The 18,482-nt window shown below is 33.3% G+C and overlaps 1 protein-coding gene across 3 annotated transcripts in view; it reads left to right on the top strand.

Moving 5' to 3' along the window:
* TMEM273 (transmembrane protein 273) overlaps positions 1 to 18,482 on the top strand; it is an 80,101-nt gene that overhangs the window by 43,443 nt on the left and 18,176 nt on the right. For 2 of the 3 annotated variants that reach the window (XM_053692185.1, XM_053692187.1), the window contains exon 2: positions 6,211 to 6,246. The exons of the other annotated variant lie outside the window; for it this stretch is intronic. In XM_053692185.1, coding sequence (XP_053548160.1) covers positions 6,211 to 6,246 — 36 coding nt within the window. The remainder of the gene's footprint in view (positions 1 to 6,210; positions 6,247 to 18,482) is intronic. 3 annotated transcript variants of the gene reach the window in all.

The following is an 18,482-nucleotide window of genomic DNA, read 5'->3' as shown; positions in this document are numbered from 1 at the left end:
TTATTTTTAGGTTAGGGCTTTGGGCTGCAATAGAGATAAATGCCCTTTTAAGGGCAATGCCCATCCAAATGCCCTTTTCAGGGCAATGGGGAGCTTAGGTTTTTTTTAGGGGGTTGTTTGTGTGGGTGGTGGGTTTTACTGTTGGGGGGGTGTTTGTATTTTTTTTTACAGGTAAAAGAGCTGATTTCTTTGGGGCAATGCCCTGCAAAAGGCCCTTTTAAGTGCTATTGGTAGTTTAGTTTAGGCTAGGGTTTTTTTTTATTTTGGGGGGACTTTTTTTATTTTGATAGGGCTATTAGATTACGTGTAATTAGTTTAAATATCTTGTAATTTGTTTTTTATTTTGTGTAATTTAGTGTTTGTTATTTTTTGTAATTTAGGTATTTGTATTTAATTTAGTTAATTGTATTTAATTTAGGTAATTTATGTAATTGTAGTGTAGTGTTAGGTGTTAGTATAACTTAGGTTAGGTTTTATTTTACAGGTAAATTTGTATTTATTTTAGCTAGGTAGTTATTAAATAGTTAACTATTTAGTAACTATTCTACCTAGTTAAAATAAATACAAACTAGCCTGTAAAATAAAAATAAACCCTAAGCTAGCTACAATGTAACTATTAGTTATATTGTAGCTAGCTTAGGGTTTATTTTACAGGTAAGTATTTTGTTTTAAATAGGAATAATTTAGTTATTAATAGTAGGTTTTCTTTAGATTTATTTTAATTATATTTAAGTTAGGTGGTGTTAGGGTTAGACTTAGGTTTAGGGGTTAATAAATTTAGTATAGTGGCGGCGACGTTGGGGGCGGCAGATTAGGGGTTAATAAATGTAGGTAGGTGGCAGCGATGTTAGGGGCGGCAGATTAGGGGTTAATAATATTTAACTAGTGTTTGCAAGGTGGGAGTGAGGCGGTTTAGGGGTTAATATGTTTATTATAGTGGCGGCGATGTCCGGAGCGGCAGATTAGGGGTTAATAAGTATAATGTAGGTGTCGGCGATGTCAGGGGTGGCAGATTAGGGGTTAATAAGTGTAAGATTAGGGGTGTTTAGACTCGGGGTTCATGTTAGGGTGTTAGGTGTAATCATAAAATGTGTTTCCCCATAGGAATCAATGGGGCTGCGTTACTGAGCTTTACGCTGCTTTAATGCAGGTGTTAGGCTTTTTCTCAGCCGGCTCTACCTATTGATGCCTATGGGGAAATCGTGCACGAGCACGTACAACCATCTCACCACTGACTTAAGCAGCGCTGGTATTGGAGTGCGGTATGGAGCTCAATTTTGCTCTACGCTCACTTCTTGTCTTTTAACGCAGGGTTTATAAAAACCTGTAATACCAGCCCTGTAGGTAAGTGAGCGGTGACAATAACGTGCAAGTTAGCAATGCACCCCTCTTACCGCAAAACTCGTAATCTAGCCGATTGACAGCACAGCGGTTTGGAGATGAGTCGGTGTGTACTTGTGTAACCGCTGTAGAGCTGCTTGGGATTCTAGCATAGACCGACAAATTTATAATAGACACCTTTTTTTAAGAGATACTTTTATTCTCTTACCTCTATCTTTGAGCTGGACAGACTAGATACTGGTCAGCGTGTACCATTATAACCGCTGTGTAGCTTTTTGAGAATTTAGCACAGACTGAGGCCTATGTTGTGCATACTGTATATCTTTTGAGAGATTCAGAGTATGCTTTATGGAAATAAACAAAGGAGCAGTTCAACCCGTTAATGTGTTTAAAATAGACATTATCTTCTTTTGCACCATTGTGAGCACCTACACCCAAACCATTGTCATATATCTAGTTTTGGTGGACTGATGTAAGAAATTGCTATTTATGAACAGCAAAATGTATTCTTTGTTTTGCACCTACATTTGGATAAGATCTTTTAATGTACAACATTTTTTTAGATCACTTTTCAATTTAAAGTTGTGTATCTGTTCAACTATAGAACCACCAAGTCACATGACCATAAGAAAACATCTCTAACGGATGATACTCATACACATTTACGAATATACAAAACCTCAACAAAAGACCAAATAGTTTAACATAGCAAACACTTTTGGACATTTTTTAATATGTGCTCTTTAAATACTTTTTAGTGACACCGGTGTCATATGTATTTGTAATATTGTTATTGCTTTAATACATTTTCATATATATTTTATGTACAGAGATTAGATTTTTTTAATTGAGTGCCATCCACTGTTTGTTTGCATTTGTATTATTAATTTTATATACAGTAACCACTTTTAGATATTTAGCACCACCTATTTATTGTGTATTCACCATTTTTGTTTCACCCATTTTGGAGTTCAGTGAATTTTAGCAGCTTCTTAGGGGAATTGGTTAAAGTTTGTTTTTTTCCACTTTGGCTTAGCGCACCTTCTGGTTAGAGCAAGCGTGAAAGGTTGTACAGGGTTTTGTAGCGCACCCTATAGAAGCCTATGGGGAGAGCAATAACTTCTTACGTTCAACTTGTACGAAGAGCGTATTACTAGGATTTCTAAAAATATATATTTATAACTAATATTTGGTAATACTTTTCCCCCTGTAAGAAGCTATCTTGAAATGGAAGAGGGTTTTATAAACACTTGCAAAAATATAAATCAGTCAATCCCAAAATATCCAAATTTACCTTGAAGTCAGTAATTATTTTGGAGAGTCATTAAAATGGCTGTAGAAATGTTATATGACTTTTGGATGCTCATGCAGATATTTTGCTCCAATCTCACAACAGCTGTTAGGTTGGTTTCAGTTCCCATTGAAGTCAATAAGAGCTGGAACCTGTAAAATATTCATTTTCACTTAGTTTACATTGAAGCCATTAACATCTTGGCTTGTCGAATGCTGACGTTAATTCATACTGATTCTCACATTAATTATCAACTAGCTACAAAAAAGCACTATTTAAAAAAAATGTTTTAATTAAATTGTGTCTTCTGTATTTCTAAACAAATACTTAAATATATTCCTGTATGCTAATAACTGCTGTGCTAATTGACATAATTTGTTTTTTCTGGATTACTTAAAAAAATATATTTAGAACTATTTGCTAATTCTTCTTCCTGTGTAAGGTTGTAAAAAAAAGGAAGGAAGTGAGTTTAATAAAAACTTGCAAAACTAGTAATCAGTCAAGCATTTTGTGCTGAATGGGCAGAGAACTGTGCTTAGCTGCTAGAATAATATTGTGGGAATGAGAGACTACACTTCACGTTTACTTTAGTTTTAAAGGGACACTCAAGACAAAATTAAACTTACATGATTCAGATAGAGCATGATATTTTAAACAGCTTTCTAATTTACTTCCATTAACAAAATGTGCACAGTCTTTTTATATTTACACTTTTTGAGTTACCAGCTCCTACTGAGCATGTGCAAGAATTCACATAATAAACGTGTATGCATTTGTGATTGGCTAATGGCTGTCACATGATAGAGGGGGAGTGCAAAAAGGCATAACTAAAATTCTTCAGAAAAAAAATCTACTTCTCGTTTGAAGTTCAGATTAAGTGCTATTGCATTATATTTTTAGCATGCATTTGTTGATTGTGCAAATCTACTGTATTTACCGTTCCTTTAAGCTCAGCTGGTCTCAGTCTACCCATATTGTAACTGATCTGTCAGTTCTGTTAGTGAGCACTAGTACAAGGAGAATTTCTCACCCTTTAATTAACAGAGAATATGGTAGTTTATATTGATATTTTTTTCTCCACTTATAAAGATAGTATTTTAAACCACTGATAAAAATATATAGCAAATAGCTTATGAAAGTCACCCTCATTTTCTAAGGTCTATCTATGTAGAGCTGGCAAACAAACAAAAAAAGTAAAAAATGTTACATAATTCTGGACTGTGTGCAGAATTATGTATCATATAGATAGCTGTACCATTTAAAACATATGTGAAAATATTGATCTATACAACCACAAATGTATTTAACCAGCCATGTATAGCTATCCTCTTCAGCACCTCAGATGAGCCAAATATAATAGGTATATATGTGCAGCCCCCAACCAACAGCCAGCTGCCAATAGTGCATTGCTGTTAATGAGACTACCTAGGTATGCTTTTCAACAAAGTATCCCATGAGAGAGCAAAGCAAATTAGATAATATAAGTAAATTGTAAAGTTGTTTAAAAATGCATGCTCTATCTGAATCATGAAAAATCATTTTTGAATTTACTGTCCTTTTAAAGTGGCAGCTTTGGTTCTTCAGTTAAATTGGTTTGAGGAAATCCTGGAATGCTCCCTAGAATTAACCTAGTTTTAAGAAATTTATATACATTTTTTAATTGTTTTATAACCGTTTTTGAGAGAGACATTTTTCATACATTTCCTGTAATCTGCAGAAGTCTCCTGTCCCTAGGAAACAAGTCAGAAACTTTAGAAAACCAAGTTACCTGTGGGTAATTATCAACTGGGTTCAGCTGAAGTTAGTTTAGCTGGGATTGTATGTTTTAGCTACTGACATTTGTCTGCCTACTGCCATACTGAATGCACCCAATCCTGTCTGATTTTAGAAGTTAAAGGGACAGTAAACACCAGAATTTTTGTTGTTTAAAAAGGTAGATAATCCCTTTATTACCCATTCCCCAATTTTGCATAACCAACACAGTTATAATAATATACTTTTTACATCTGTGATTACCTTGTATCTATGCCTCTGCAAACTGCCCCCTTATTTCAGTTCTTTTGACAGACTTGCATTTTTAGCCAATCAGTGCTGACTCCTAGGAGCTTCACGTGCCTGAGCTCAATGTTATCTATATGAAACACATGAACTAACGCCCTCTAGTGATGAAAAACTGTCAAAATGCTTTCAAATTATAGGCAGTCTTCAAGGTCTAAGAAATTAGCACATGAACCTCCTAGATTTAGCATTCAACTAAGAATACCAAGAGATCAAAGCAAAATTGGTAATAAAAGTAAATTGGAAAGTTGTTTAAAATTACAAGCCCTATTTAAATCATGAAAGATTTTTTTTTACTTTACTGTCCCTTTAAATAGAGCCAGGCCTGGTCAATACTTATTGGGAAAACATGTTTCTACTTCTCTTCAAACCCATCAATATATATTAGAGTGTGCGCATGTGTGAACTGCTATGTGCAGTAATAGTTTAATTTGACTACTGCATGAGGGACATATTGTGTGAAGGTAAAATGGTCAATCATTTCTTTTTACGCTGTAAAGTTCTAAGTTGCTCTCACTTATACCAAGGATTTAGGTTTAGCTTGAAAATGACATTACTCAGTATAAAGAAAGATGTTTATTGGTAAGTAAAAACTCTTCTTTCCTGACACACTTTGAAAGAATAAACAGAATCAATTTAAAAGCCAAGAGAAAATTCCATAATTAATTTGCTTTCATAAAGCAGATATTTTTGAGTTGTTTTGAGTTCAACAAAGTATACCATAATAACAAAGTAAATTGGATTTTTTTTAAATTGTATACTTTGGGAAAAATTCATCAAGCTCCTTTTGGAGCTGTATGCAGCTGTTTGTCTTAAGACCACTGCTCCTTAAAGGGACACCAAACCCAATTTTTTTTCTTTCGTGATTCAGATAGAGCATGCAATTTTAAGCAACTTTCTAATTTACTAATATTATCATTTTTTCTTCATTCTCTTGCTATCTTTATTTGAAAAAGAAGGTATCTAAGCTATTTTTTTGGTTCAGAACTTGAATATTGGTGGGTGAATTTATCAACAAGAACAACCCAGATTGTTCACCAAAAACTTACATTCTTGCTTTTCAAATAAAGATACCAAGAGAATGAAGAAAATTTGATAAAAGGGGTAAATTAGAAAGTTGCTTAAAATTGCATGCTCTATTTGAATCACGAAAGAAAACATTTGGGTTCAGAGTCCCTTTAACTCGTCCGCTAACTCTGAGGTGGCAGCGGACAGCAATCCGCCCCGATCGTATATTGATTGACACTCCCTGCTAGAGGCTGATTGGCAGCAAATGTGCAGGGGGCAGCATTGCACAAGCATTTCTAGTGAAATGCTTCTGCAATGATAAATGCCGATAGCGTATGCTGTTGGTATGTATCGATGTGCGGCAGACATGATCCCCTACAGCAAATCATGTCCGCTCACACTATAATAAATCAGCCCCTGTGTTTGAATCATTTCCCTTTAACACATACATATTTAATATCATGTGTGACTCTAACATGTAAAAGTTATGTTTCTTTTTCATGTTTCTCTAGGCCATGTGTGGGCAGAGGGAAAAGAAGATGAGCCAGGTAAGTGTACAGCTAAGATCACACAATATTGTATACTTTTTAAAAAACACATCCAATAGAGCAGGAACTGTTCCTTTTGAAGGTTATCACTCTGTCAAGTTCAGATGAGTCAGTTAGTGAAAAATATTCTTAGAGATTGTAGCTCTGCAAAGTATATAAGATGTAGGGGTTCATTACTATCCTTAAAGGGACAGTCAAGTCCAAAAAAACCTTTCATGATTTAAATAGGGAATGTAATTTTAAACAACTTTCCAATTTACTTTTATCACCAATTTTGCTTTGTTCTCTTTGTGTTCTTAGTTGAAAGCTAAACCTAGGAGGTTCATATGCTAATTTCTTAGACCTTGAAGACTGCCTCTAATCTGAATGCATTTTGACCACTAGAGGGTATTAGTTCATGTGTTTTCATACAGATAACAGTCATGCACGTAAAGTAAGCCTGGAGTGAGCACTGATTGGCTAAAATGCAAGTCTGTCAAAAGAACTTAAATAAGGGGGCAGTTTGCAGAAGCATAGATACAAGGTAATCACAGAGGTAAAAAGTATATTTCTATAACAGTGTTGGTTATGCAAAACTGGGGAATGGGTAATAAAGGGATTATCTATCTTTTAAACAACAAAAACTCTGGTGTTGACTGTCTCTTTAAGAAAATCTTATCAAATGATTTAGCAACAAAGATCTGTAGAGACACATAGGGGTCGATTAAAATTACTTACGGCATGAGAACGAGGCTCCTATTGGAGCCTATGGAAGCGCTCTCTTGGGAGCGCAATGCTTACATGCAATGTGAAGCGCCAGGTTGCATTCGCATTGCACCTAACTCGTAATACCAGTGCACATTTGCGTGCGCTGGTATTACAAAGTGTATTTTGTGCTCCACTTGTAATCTGGCCCTTTATATTTCAATAATGAACCTTAAGATAACTAAGTTTTCTTATGCGCTAACTCGACACAGCATTAGACCTAAAAGATTAAAACCTGTATCTCGTTATGCATATTTTACACTCCTATGTTATTCAAATAGAAAAAAATGTACTTTTTATTATTAAATATATATTTCTATATATATATATTTGATAATATTAATGTAAAATATATACCTATATCGATATATCTATAGGAATATACCATTATACATATATATATTATATACAGTATATATATATTTATTTATGTATTTATTTACAATAAAAGTAACATATTCCTGTATGTGAAGAACATTGGAATGGGAATTATGTATAGCAAATCTATACTATAATCGCCTTTGTAACACATCCGTCGCCGTGGCCAGTTGCGCATGCATCCTCAAAGGAATGTTGGCTGTGCGCGCAACCAAAAGAATCCACCTGGATGCAGCAAAGCTGCATCCCGGTGGATTCCGAAAATGGCAGAGTGGTGGATTCTTTCACCACCCTGTCATTTTCGGAATCCACATGGATGCAGCGGATGCAGCGTAGGCAAACAAAGCCTTAAAAATAACTAAAAATCACGTAACCGCCCGCAAGAAATAAAATTTAAAAAAAAACAAAACCGCCCGCATGAAGTATTAAAAAAAAACTAACCGCTCGCATGAAGTATTAAAAAAAACTAACCGCCCGCATGAAGTATTAAGAAAAAAAACTAACTGCCCGCACGAATAACTAAGAAAAAAAATTAACCCTTAAATCGCTAAACTCCCACAACAGAAACTACCTAACAATTACACCGCCAAACCCCCACAACGGCAACTAAATAAATTACAATATTAACTCCTGAACCGCCAAACCCTAAATTAACTAGTTATACTATTAACCACTAAACCCGCAATTAACCTATTAACCCCTAAACCGCCAAACCCCCACATCGCAATAAACCTAATTAACCTATTAACTTCTAAACCGTCAAACCCCACAATGCAAATAACTAATTTAATTACTAAGCCCCGTAACCTAACACCCCCTAAATTAACCACAATTACTACAAAATTACACTTAAAATAAAAAATCACAACATTAAATTACAAAAAATTAATCTAACATTACAAAAAATGAAAAAGTCTAACATTACAGAAAAAAATAAAAATGATCAAAAATTAAAAAAATTAAACCTATTGCTTATGAAAATAAAAAAGCCCCCAAAATAAAAACACCCCTTAATCTAAACTAAACTACTAATAGCCCTTAAAAGGGCCTTTTATAGGGCATTGCCCTAAGTTAAACAGCTCTCTTACATTTAAAAAATACTAAGTCCCCCCTAACAGTAAAAACCCCCAACCCACCAAACCCCCCAAAATAAAAAAAAATAAACGCTAAAAAAACCTAAACTACCCATTGCCCTTAAAGGGGCATTTGTATGGGCATTGCCCTTAAAAGGGCATTCAGCTCTTTTACACCCTAATAAAATCCCTAATCTTAAAAATAAAAAATAAATACAGAATAAAAAAAAATCCTAAAACTAAGCCCCAAATAGGTACTTACTGTTTCTGAAGTCCGGTGGAGAAGGTCTTCTTCCAGGCGGCTCCATCATCTTCTATCTTCATCTAGAGCGAGGGCAGCGCAGAGCGGAGGTGCGGAGCTGGCTTCACCGATGCATGGATACTCCGCAACGGTTCTCATCGGCGGTCCTCAGTGGTGATGGTCCTCAGCTGTGTGGAGGCTCCTCTTCATGCGATCGTCCATCGCACACTGAAGATTGAATGCAAGGTACCCCATATTTATTGGGGTACCTTGCATTCCTATTGACTGAAATTTTGAAATCAGCCAATAGGATGTGAGCTACTGAAATCTTATTTAAGGGCATTCAGCTCTTTTACAGCCCATTAAATCCCTAATCTTAAAAAAAATAAAAAAAAAATAGGGGCAATGAGTAGTTTAGTTTTTTTAGTGTTAGGTTTTTTATTTTGTGGGGGTTGGTTGGGTCGGGGGTTTTACTGTTAAGGGGTAATTGGTATTTTTTTATGTGAAAGCTGTTTAACTTAGGGCAATGCCCTACAAAAGGCCCTTTTAAGGGCTATTGCTAGTTTAGTACTAGATTAGGGGGTGTTTTTATTTTGGGTGGGATTTTTTATTTTTATAGGAGTCCTAGTTTAGGTTTAACTTTTTATTTTGGATAGCTTTGTTTATTTTTTTTTGTAATTTTACATTTTTTATTTTTAGTAAAATTATCTTGGGGGTTTGTATTTTTTAAACATAGACTGCCCTCTGGGCAGGTTTATTGCCTAGTACACAATAAAACACATTAAATATTATTACAGAATTATTATTTAGACATACTGGGCTCTATTTATCATCATAATTCTCCTACTTTTGCGCCCAAAATAAGCTGTAATACGACCTAAAAATGCGACCAGTTTTTCGCTCTCGCCAAGGCGCACAGGTGCGCCAAATACAGCCAAAAAACAATGGATTTCAGTCGTATTTTTAGAAATACTCTCAACGAATCGCCGAAAATCATATTTATCATTATTTTGTGCCAAAGGAGAACCTATAATTCTCCTATAAATCCGACCGTGAAAATACTCCATAACCAAGTAGGAGAACTTTGAATTTACTCCCATATTTTATTCATAGAAGATGGAGTTTTTTTTTATTTTGGCCGCTATTTCTCTTGCTCAGTCCCATGAAAATCGTGAAAATGATGGAAATATGTTCCGGAGACGGCAAAGAGTTCCTCGATTGTTTTTGCCCCGTTGTGGACTTGAGGCATTATCCGATCGTGAAATTAAGCGCAAATTCAGGATAAACCGAGAAAGCATACTGAATCTATATTCTCTGATTAAAAATGACATTGATCCCCGAACCAGAAGAACAAGGGCAATACCTGGACTTTTGAAATTACTCGCAGTTTTACATTTTTTGGCAACCGGATCTTTTCAGGCTGTATCCAGTGATGTTGTGGGCATGAGTCAGCCTTCATTTTGCCGCCATTTAACTATTGTTTTAAAAGCAATTCTAAAACATCTTTCAACATTTATTTATGTTCCTAGGAATGTGCATGAATGGCATACAGTGAAGTCCACCTTTTACCAAGTAGCCGGTATGCCCAATGTTCTTGGTGCTATAGATTGCACCCATATTGCTCTTAGACCACCATCCCTAAGGGAGGAGCAATATAGGAACAGGAAAAGCTTTCATTCCCTAAACATACAGGCTGTGTGTGATGCAAACCTTAGAATTTGGGCTGTTCGATCTGGGTTTCCTGGATCATGTCATGATTTCCACATCCTAAAACAATCTGCACTATTTTCTGCTTTTGAACAGGGCAACATGCCACACGGTTGGCTATTAGGTAAATATGAACTTATTTTCATATAATCTAATTATAATGCAATCAGTTCTCTGTATTTTTTTTATGTTTTTTGGGATTTGCACTTTTTACATATCACATGTCATAAATATATATATGAATTATGATTAATTGTAATGTTGATATTATTTATAATCTCTAATCAATTTTTCATTTTAAAAAATAGGTGATAGTGGTTATCCGTGCCGAACTAGGCTGTTGACACCTGTTCCCATGGCACATACCCGAGGAGAAATTAAATTTAATGAATCCCACTGTAGCACAAGAAGTGCTATCGAAAGAACTTTTGGGGTTTTAAAAATGCGTTTCAGAGTTTTGGATAGGTCTGGAGGAGGAGCACTTCAATATTCGCCAGAAAAATGTAATGATAAAATTCTAGTTGCATGCATGTTGCACAACATTGCAATTTCCCAAGGCAATTTAGAGGAGGAGTGTCCCAATGATCCCACAGATGACACTTATATCCCTCAAGACATTATAGGCAGACACACTACAAGGGCAGGTGTACAAAATCGATTGGAAATTATTGAAAGATATTTTTCATGTAAGTATTATTGCAAACTATTTAGCATTGTGTATTATTTTATTAAATTTTCTGTATTTGAATTACTAATATTTATTTTTATTTTTTTTCAGAATACATGTCATCACCCTGAGTTTGAATTCTTTTATAAGAAATGTACATAAGTCTTTGATATTGAAGTTAACTCCACCCATTTGAAAAAATAAAACTTTTGCTTATTTATCAAAAATATATATAAATATTAATAATACAAACTTGTCAAACAAACAAAGCGAAAATAAATGTAAAGCACAACAAAATAGAAAAACCAGAAAATATATACACTTAATTTTTGGGATTCTGTGTATCAATTCTGAGATCTACGATTCATAATTTCTAAAAAAAATTATAATATTCACTTTTTATTTCTGAATCACGTTTCAGAATATTGTTCCTTTGTTTCTGTAATTCAATGAGTTCCTTAAAAAATGCACTTTGTTCATGTCTAAATGAGGATTCCATATCTGTCAGTGCCTGTATGTCATTGGTTCGCTCTGTAATTGGAGGTTGTCTGACTTCTTCGGCTGTTTCCTCAATGTCAGATTCGTTGACCATTGGACTCGCAGCAGGTGTATTTAAATCAGGTGGTGTTGGTCCCTCCTGTGTGTGACCATGTATTTGTGTCTCATCATCATCATCGTCTTGATTGATGGTGTCCTCGACTAGTGGTTGCAGTGTCAATTCGACCTGTTCTTCTTCAAAAACAAAAATAAAATTAAAAAAAAATTAAATAAAATAAAAACAACCATATCTAACCTTTAAAATTTACAATTTCCATACATACCATCATATAATGCAATTGAACTATCTTGCATAGTTTGAAGCAATGCTCTAACACCTGTTGAGAAATAAAAGGGTTAACAAACTATATTTTCAATTTTTGAGATTTCTATGTACACATGCGTTCATTCAAAAATATTTTTGATTGATAACAAATCTAGGGTATTTATGCATCAAGCACCATGTAATTTGATAGGAATGATAGAATCCAAAAACATAAAATCAATAAAACTTTTAACAAATTGATCATTTAAATTTATTGTGTTTTTTTTACGTTAAAATCCTATCGCCTTGGAAAAATGTAAATTATCGTTGAGGTCAAACTAGTTTAAATTAATTTTTGGTTGATTGACAAACGAAATTTAATTGGTTTGTATCAAAACATTATTGTTGATACTCAAAATTTACATAACTTAACAGTTCTTTGAAAAGATTTCCAATCATTGAACAACAAATTTGTTTTGAACAATAGTGATTAACCTTAATCTCGCAAAATAAAAATATGTATATCAAAATAAAATATTTTCAATACCCATACAAACATCGAAGAATTTCAATACCCATACAAACATCGAAGAATTTCAATACCCATACAAACATTGTTTGCTTGATTACAAATTAAATTCCTTTACAAGGTTCATTATATTTATATAATTTTGTTAAGAATATATATTTTGTTTGGTTATTTATTTGGGCTTAATATTGCTTTTCATTATGCCCGTTCAAAAGGGCAATTTCTGGTATTACAGTAGTCACACCCATTGCTCTATACATCACCCACCCCTCTAACCCTATGTTTTGCAATCTCAATCTCCAAACACTGCAAAGTCTCTTTTCTCTCTCTATCTACCATTTTCTTTTTTTCTCCATCACCCACACCTCTCTTTTGAGATCTCTATCTCTCTCACCTTCTATCTCTATCCCCTCCTTTCTATCTCTCTTCCCTCCTGTGTTATCCATCTTTCTATCTCTACAGCACTTGAAAAGCCTCTGACAAACTCACGATATGATATACACATAATTTATTTTTTATATTGCTTACATGCGCTTTCTTCTCGATCTCTATTTGTTTGGGAAGTTGAAGCTTGAGGTTCCTGAGACGTGGTTTCATGAACAAAAGGTTGGTCCTCCTGTGCATTTACCTCCTCTTCCACACAGACATCCTCATGTTGTTCTGTAAATATAAATAAAAATTTATCAATTCACAATATACCTACAAATGTAAGAACACCCCCCCCCAACAAAACAAATAAATAATTTAAAAAAATGTTTACCTCTAAAGTCCATTGTGTCTCCAGGAACATCCAGGCCGACCACAACTGCATCCCCCATCCTGGCATAGAGAATTTGTTCGAAATCAGTCAATTCCGCCCTGTATCCTGGTCCTCCACCTGTTGCTTTAGCCGATTGTTTTGCTTGGCATACCTTTTTTTTATGTTCTTTCTGATGTCGCTAACCCTTACATTTTTTATGTTCTTTCTGATGTCGCTAACCCTTACATCCTTCGGAAAGCTACCTTCTGAAGACACAGATGTGCTAATTTGGGTCCATATTGCCCGCTTTCTCTGTGGGTTAACAGTTCTTGCCTGGTAGCCGATGATCTCCTCATAATGTTCCACCACTTGTTCCACCAAAATACAATTTTGACGATGGGTGAACATCACACTTCTCCCACTTTTTGTCTTTCCTGCTTGCAATGATGCCATCTTAAAAATGAGTAGTTAAAGTGCGCAAAATGGTATCCACAATTTAACTAAACTTAAATTAACGTTACAAGCTAATTTAAAGAATTTGTGCATGAAGGTTGAGAAAAAAGGGTGTGCACTTTATTTTTCTGGAAAGATCCCTATGTCGCATTAGTATTTAAAAATAAAAAAAATTTAAAATGAATAACGGTCATGTGTTTGGTTATGTGTAAATATTGTAATTTGAATAAATATTTATATAAATTCTTATTACATGTTAGTTTTGTCTGTAAAAGTAACAATTGTTATATTTGCTGGATACTAGCATAAAAAAATACATTTGTTGCAATACCGTAAAAAGTTAATGTTTGCTTAGAAACTATTAGAGACAATTGATACAATAAAGATTATAAAGCTTAGGATGTAACTAAAAGTTACTAAAAATTTATAATACATATTGAAACATAGATTGAAACTTTTACAAATACAAATCTATATCAATATTGATTTAAAATATTGGATTATTTTATTACTTGTAATTGCGCATTTTTATATTGAAATAAGTTCCGTTACTTGGCTACACCCTAGAAATAGAAATCAGCACAGCAAGATGGCAAGATCTAGGAAATTCTCTATAGGTGAACTATTGATAATTTCATATACAATGGAAAAATATTTTCCAAAAAAAAGAAGGGGAATTTACACCTTGGACCAGGATAGGAGAAATAATATTCTCTGTGAAATGGTAAGAAGAGTGAGGCGTATATCTGGACAGAGGAGAATGAGAAAGCAATGCCTAAAACGCTACAATGATTTGTACAGGAGACAATCTAAATTGAGGACACTTATCCGGTGTTACCTGCGCAAATGTAAGACTTTGACATAATCCAGATTTAATTTTTAAAATGTATGTTACACAGAAATGTATGTATAACATTTGAATTTTTAACAATTTCATAACGTGCATTGGAAAACACATTTATTTTATAAAACTATCAAATTTAATTGTGTTATATAATTTTATTGTATCTCTTGAAATCACTTAGAGAAAAGAATTTCTAGATATGCTCAGAGTCTGGTGATTTATGGCTGTACATTTGTCTATTGTGATTGGCTAACACATTTTAATAGAATTTTACTTTCACAGTTATCTTGAGTGTTGTTTCTAAAGTTAATTAACTTACATTGTTTGGGTTCTCAACTTTACAAGTTTAAAAAGAGATAGTGATGTAAATCTTTGGATTCAACAGTAGACACTGTCTTCCTTGAAGAATGACACGTTTTTAAAATATGTCTGATTCTTTCTTTTATCTATTTATACTGAATTATAAGCCAACTTTGTTTTGATGTTTGTAAAAGAAATGAATGTGTGAAAGTATGTTGTGCACATCCTATTATTAAGGCGATTAGATAAAATAAAATAAAATTTTTGAAAGATTATCTAATCTATTTCTAACATTGGAAATATGGTCTTTTTCAAAAAGATATGTACAAATTAATAATTTTTCTTTTCTATTAAATTGTGGATTAAATATGATTTTACATTATATAATCTGAAAAGTGCAACTAATTTGTTTACATTTTTAAATAGTTAAAAACCGTAGAGCACCGAGATATCTCTGTCCAATTGATGACAATTCCTCAAGTTCTGGTAGAGAATCTGACCCCTTGCCAAGGGTGTTTATGGACAGGGAGGGAAATGATAACCCAGGTATTTATAAATTGTAATAATTTATATATATATAGATCCATACAATGTTGGAAATAAAATGAACATTTTTTGTGTTTAAGCAATAAGAAGGCAACAACGTAGGGCAAGGCCTATTATTGAAAATGAGTCAAATGAGGAAGAAGAACTTCAGAATCCGAATTTGGAAGGTTAACTTAATTTTATTACTTTTTATTGCATTTATAATAAAAAAATAATGTCATTTAAAATGTAAACCTTTGTTTTGTTATACATTTAGATGATGCAGAAATTCAGGTTGAGAATTACCGTCAAGATGGAGAGGGAAATATTATTAATGAGGAGAGAGAAGAAGTGGTACAAGATTATGAAATAGAACAAGTGCTTGTGCAGGAAGACGATTTAGAAGATAGTAAGTAATAATATATTAAAAAAATTCTAGTAATAACAGAATATTGTACTATATATATATTGTACCGAATATTATATATATATATATATATATATATATATATATATATATATATATATATATATATATATATATAGATAGAGAGAGAGAGAGAGAGAGAGAGAGAGAAATAAAAAAAAAAGGATAATGAATTATTTTTAATATACAAAAGGGGAGTAAAATATAAAATTTCATTTTACACAGTGATGCAAGAAGAAGAGGTGGACAGAGAGGTCCATGAGGAAAATAGTTCAAATGATTCCTCTGATACCATTAATTATGACTGGGGTGAGTATATCAGACATGTGTTTATATATGGATTTAAAAATACATAAGAATAACCTTATTCTTTATTTTATACAGTACCTGAAGATCAAAACATATTGATTAACAAGAAACAGTTATTGGAGGTATTAAAGAAAGCTGAAAAAGGACTTAAAGAAAACTATTCAAGTTTGCATGAAATGCGCCTTAAAATAGAAAAAATGTAACAATACATTTTGATTTTTCATAATGTGACCAATTTTTTTTTTATTTTTGTGATAAAAAATAAATATTTATGTTTAACCGTGTATTGGTGTCCAGATAAATTATTATAAACATAACACTGAAATCAATATAACAATGTATGAGATTGAATAAGGGACAGTCTACTATCTATTTTTTTATTGTTTGCAAAAGATTGATATTCACTTTATTTGTGAGTTTAATGTTTAGCATTAACAACTCAGTTATATTAATACACTTTTTTTTAAATCTGTGGTTACCTTGGACTTCTTCCAGCTCACTGATGACATGACTATGACTGATTCTTATCTATTCTCTTGCATTAGCATTGTGTAGTAACCCCAGTGCCTGAACAGAGTGTTATCTATATGGCCAACGTGTAATTTCAAACTCTTTTGAAAAGATATTTCAAAAGCCTGTGATAAGAGGCAGCCATGAAATTAGCATATGAACTACTATGTTTAGTTTAAAATAAGATTATTTACAAAAAAGAAATTTCACCAGAAAAGAAATGTAAAATTGTATTAATATTAATAAAGGTACAATGGCAATAGTTTACTGTCCCTAGAAACACTTTTGAAATAGTCATGTGGGTCATGCCAAGGGGGCTTGGATCATGTCAGCTATGAGCTAAAAAAATATACATGCACATATATATATATAAATATATATATATATATATATATATATATATATATTTTAAAAATCAATATTTTAAAAACACAATATTGAATATTTGTCAATTAAATATTGAGGAAGTAATGCAGTCAATATTGATGTAATGGCAGGTTATATTAAAATGGATTTAAAATTTTTTAAAAAAAGTATAATATTCAAATGGATTAAAAAATTTAGAAAAGTATTATATTAGTTATTAAAAAACAAAGGATAAAAATAAAATAAAAAAAAATGATATTAACATTATTGGCTCGAAATAATCGACATTGAAAGCTGTTTTAATGATAAATAAGGCGCATTTTAAAAAATTGCGGCAAGATTTATCAATAATCCGCCGCATCTCGACAATGGAAATCAGCGATAAAATACTACTGGTTTAATGATAAATATTGGCGCACATGTGCGCCTTTGCAAGGGCGAGATGCGGCGAGTTCATAGGAGAATTGAAAGTCGTAATTCTAAAATGAATGATAAATAGAGCCCACTGTATATATATTTTTCTTTTTTTGCAGTCAAATACATAACCATTTACCTTTTGACTCTTATAAATATTTTTTATTAATATTTATGAAATTATTTTTAGCCGATAGTGTTTACATGAGTGTAACAGTATATATTTATGTATTTTCTATTTTTTTATCCCCAACACTTTCAGTCGCCCTAAACCCAATTGTGCTCTTGCATTCCGGTTTACTTTCAACTTGTAATGCATGCACAAATTAAAGAGCCTGTAATATTCTTATTTTGCGCATGCACTAATGTTGGCGCACCATTTCTAATCCTGCCCTAATTTTTTGATTAATTATTTGTGTATGGAATCATGAAAAGTTTCCAATCCCTTACAGGGTTGATCACAATCCTGTAAAAAAGTTTATCAAAAGATCTATTTACAAAACTCTCCGTACACTTTGGAGTTGATCACAATTCTTTAGAAAAGCTTTTCAAATTATTTATCTACAAAAATCCCCATAGACTTTAATATTGTTTTTCGGTTGAAAACTATTTGATACGTTTTTCCTCTGACATGGCATCTGCGTAGATGTTCCCGTACTGCTGAGTGACACTGGAGGAAATCTCGGAGTTCTGCTGACTTTCTTCACTATAAATTCATCTTGAACTCTTCTATTCTGCCCTTAATCTATATAAGCAACATTACTTCTCCACTCTTATCTCTACTCTTTCTTCAAACCCAAAACGTCTGTTCTCCACATTTAATACTCTTCTCTGCCTACCCCTACCTCCCACCACAACTTTTCTCTCAACTCAAGATTTTGCAAGCTACTTCAACAACAAAATCGACTCCATCAGAAAGGAAATCAGCTCTCAACACACTAATGGTCACCCACCCCCTCAAAAGCTCACAATCATCCAAAACCCACCTAGCCATAAATTTAACTTTTTTGCCCCTGTTACAGAGGAAGACATTTCTGCCCTTATACTATCCTCTCACCTCACTACCTGTCCCCTCAACCCCATCCCCTCAAAACTACTCCCCTCCCTCTCTTCTACCCTTGCCCCTATACTCACACATATCTTCAACCTCTCCCTCAGCACTGGTATAGTTCCAAAATATCTTAAACATGCATTAGTCACACCTATCC

This window comes from Bombina bombina, chromosome 9 (assembly GCF_027579735.1).
Source record: "Bombina bombina isolate aBomBom1 chromosome 9, aBomBom1.pri, whole genome shotgun sequence".
In the NCBI taxonomy this organism is placed as follows: domain Eukaryota; kingdom Metazoa; phylum Chordata; class Amphibia; order Anura; family Bombinatoridae; genus Bombina; species Bombina bombina.
The sequence above is the reverse complement of the archived record's forward strand: the minus strand, read 5'-3'. Positions and strand labels throughout refer to the sequence as shown.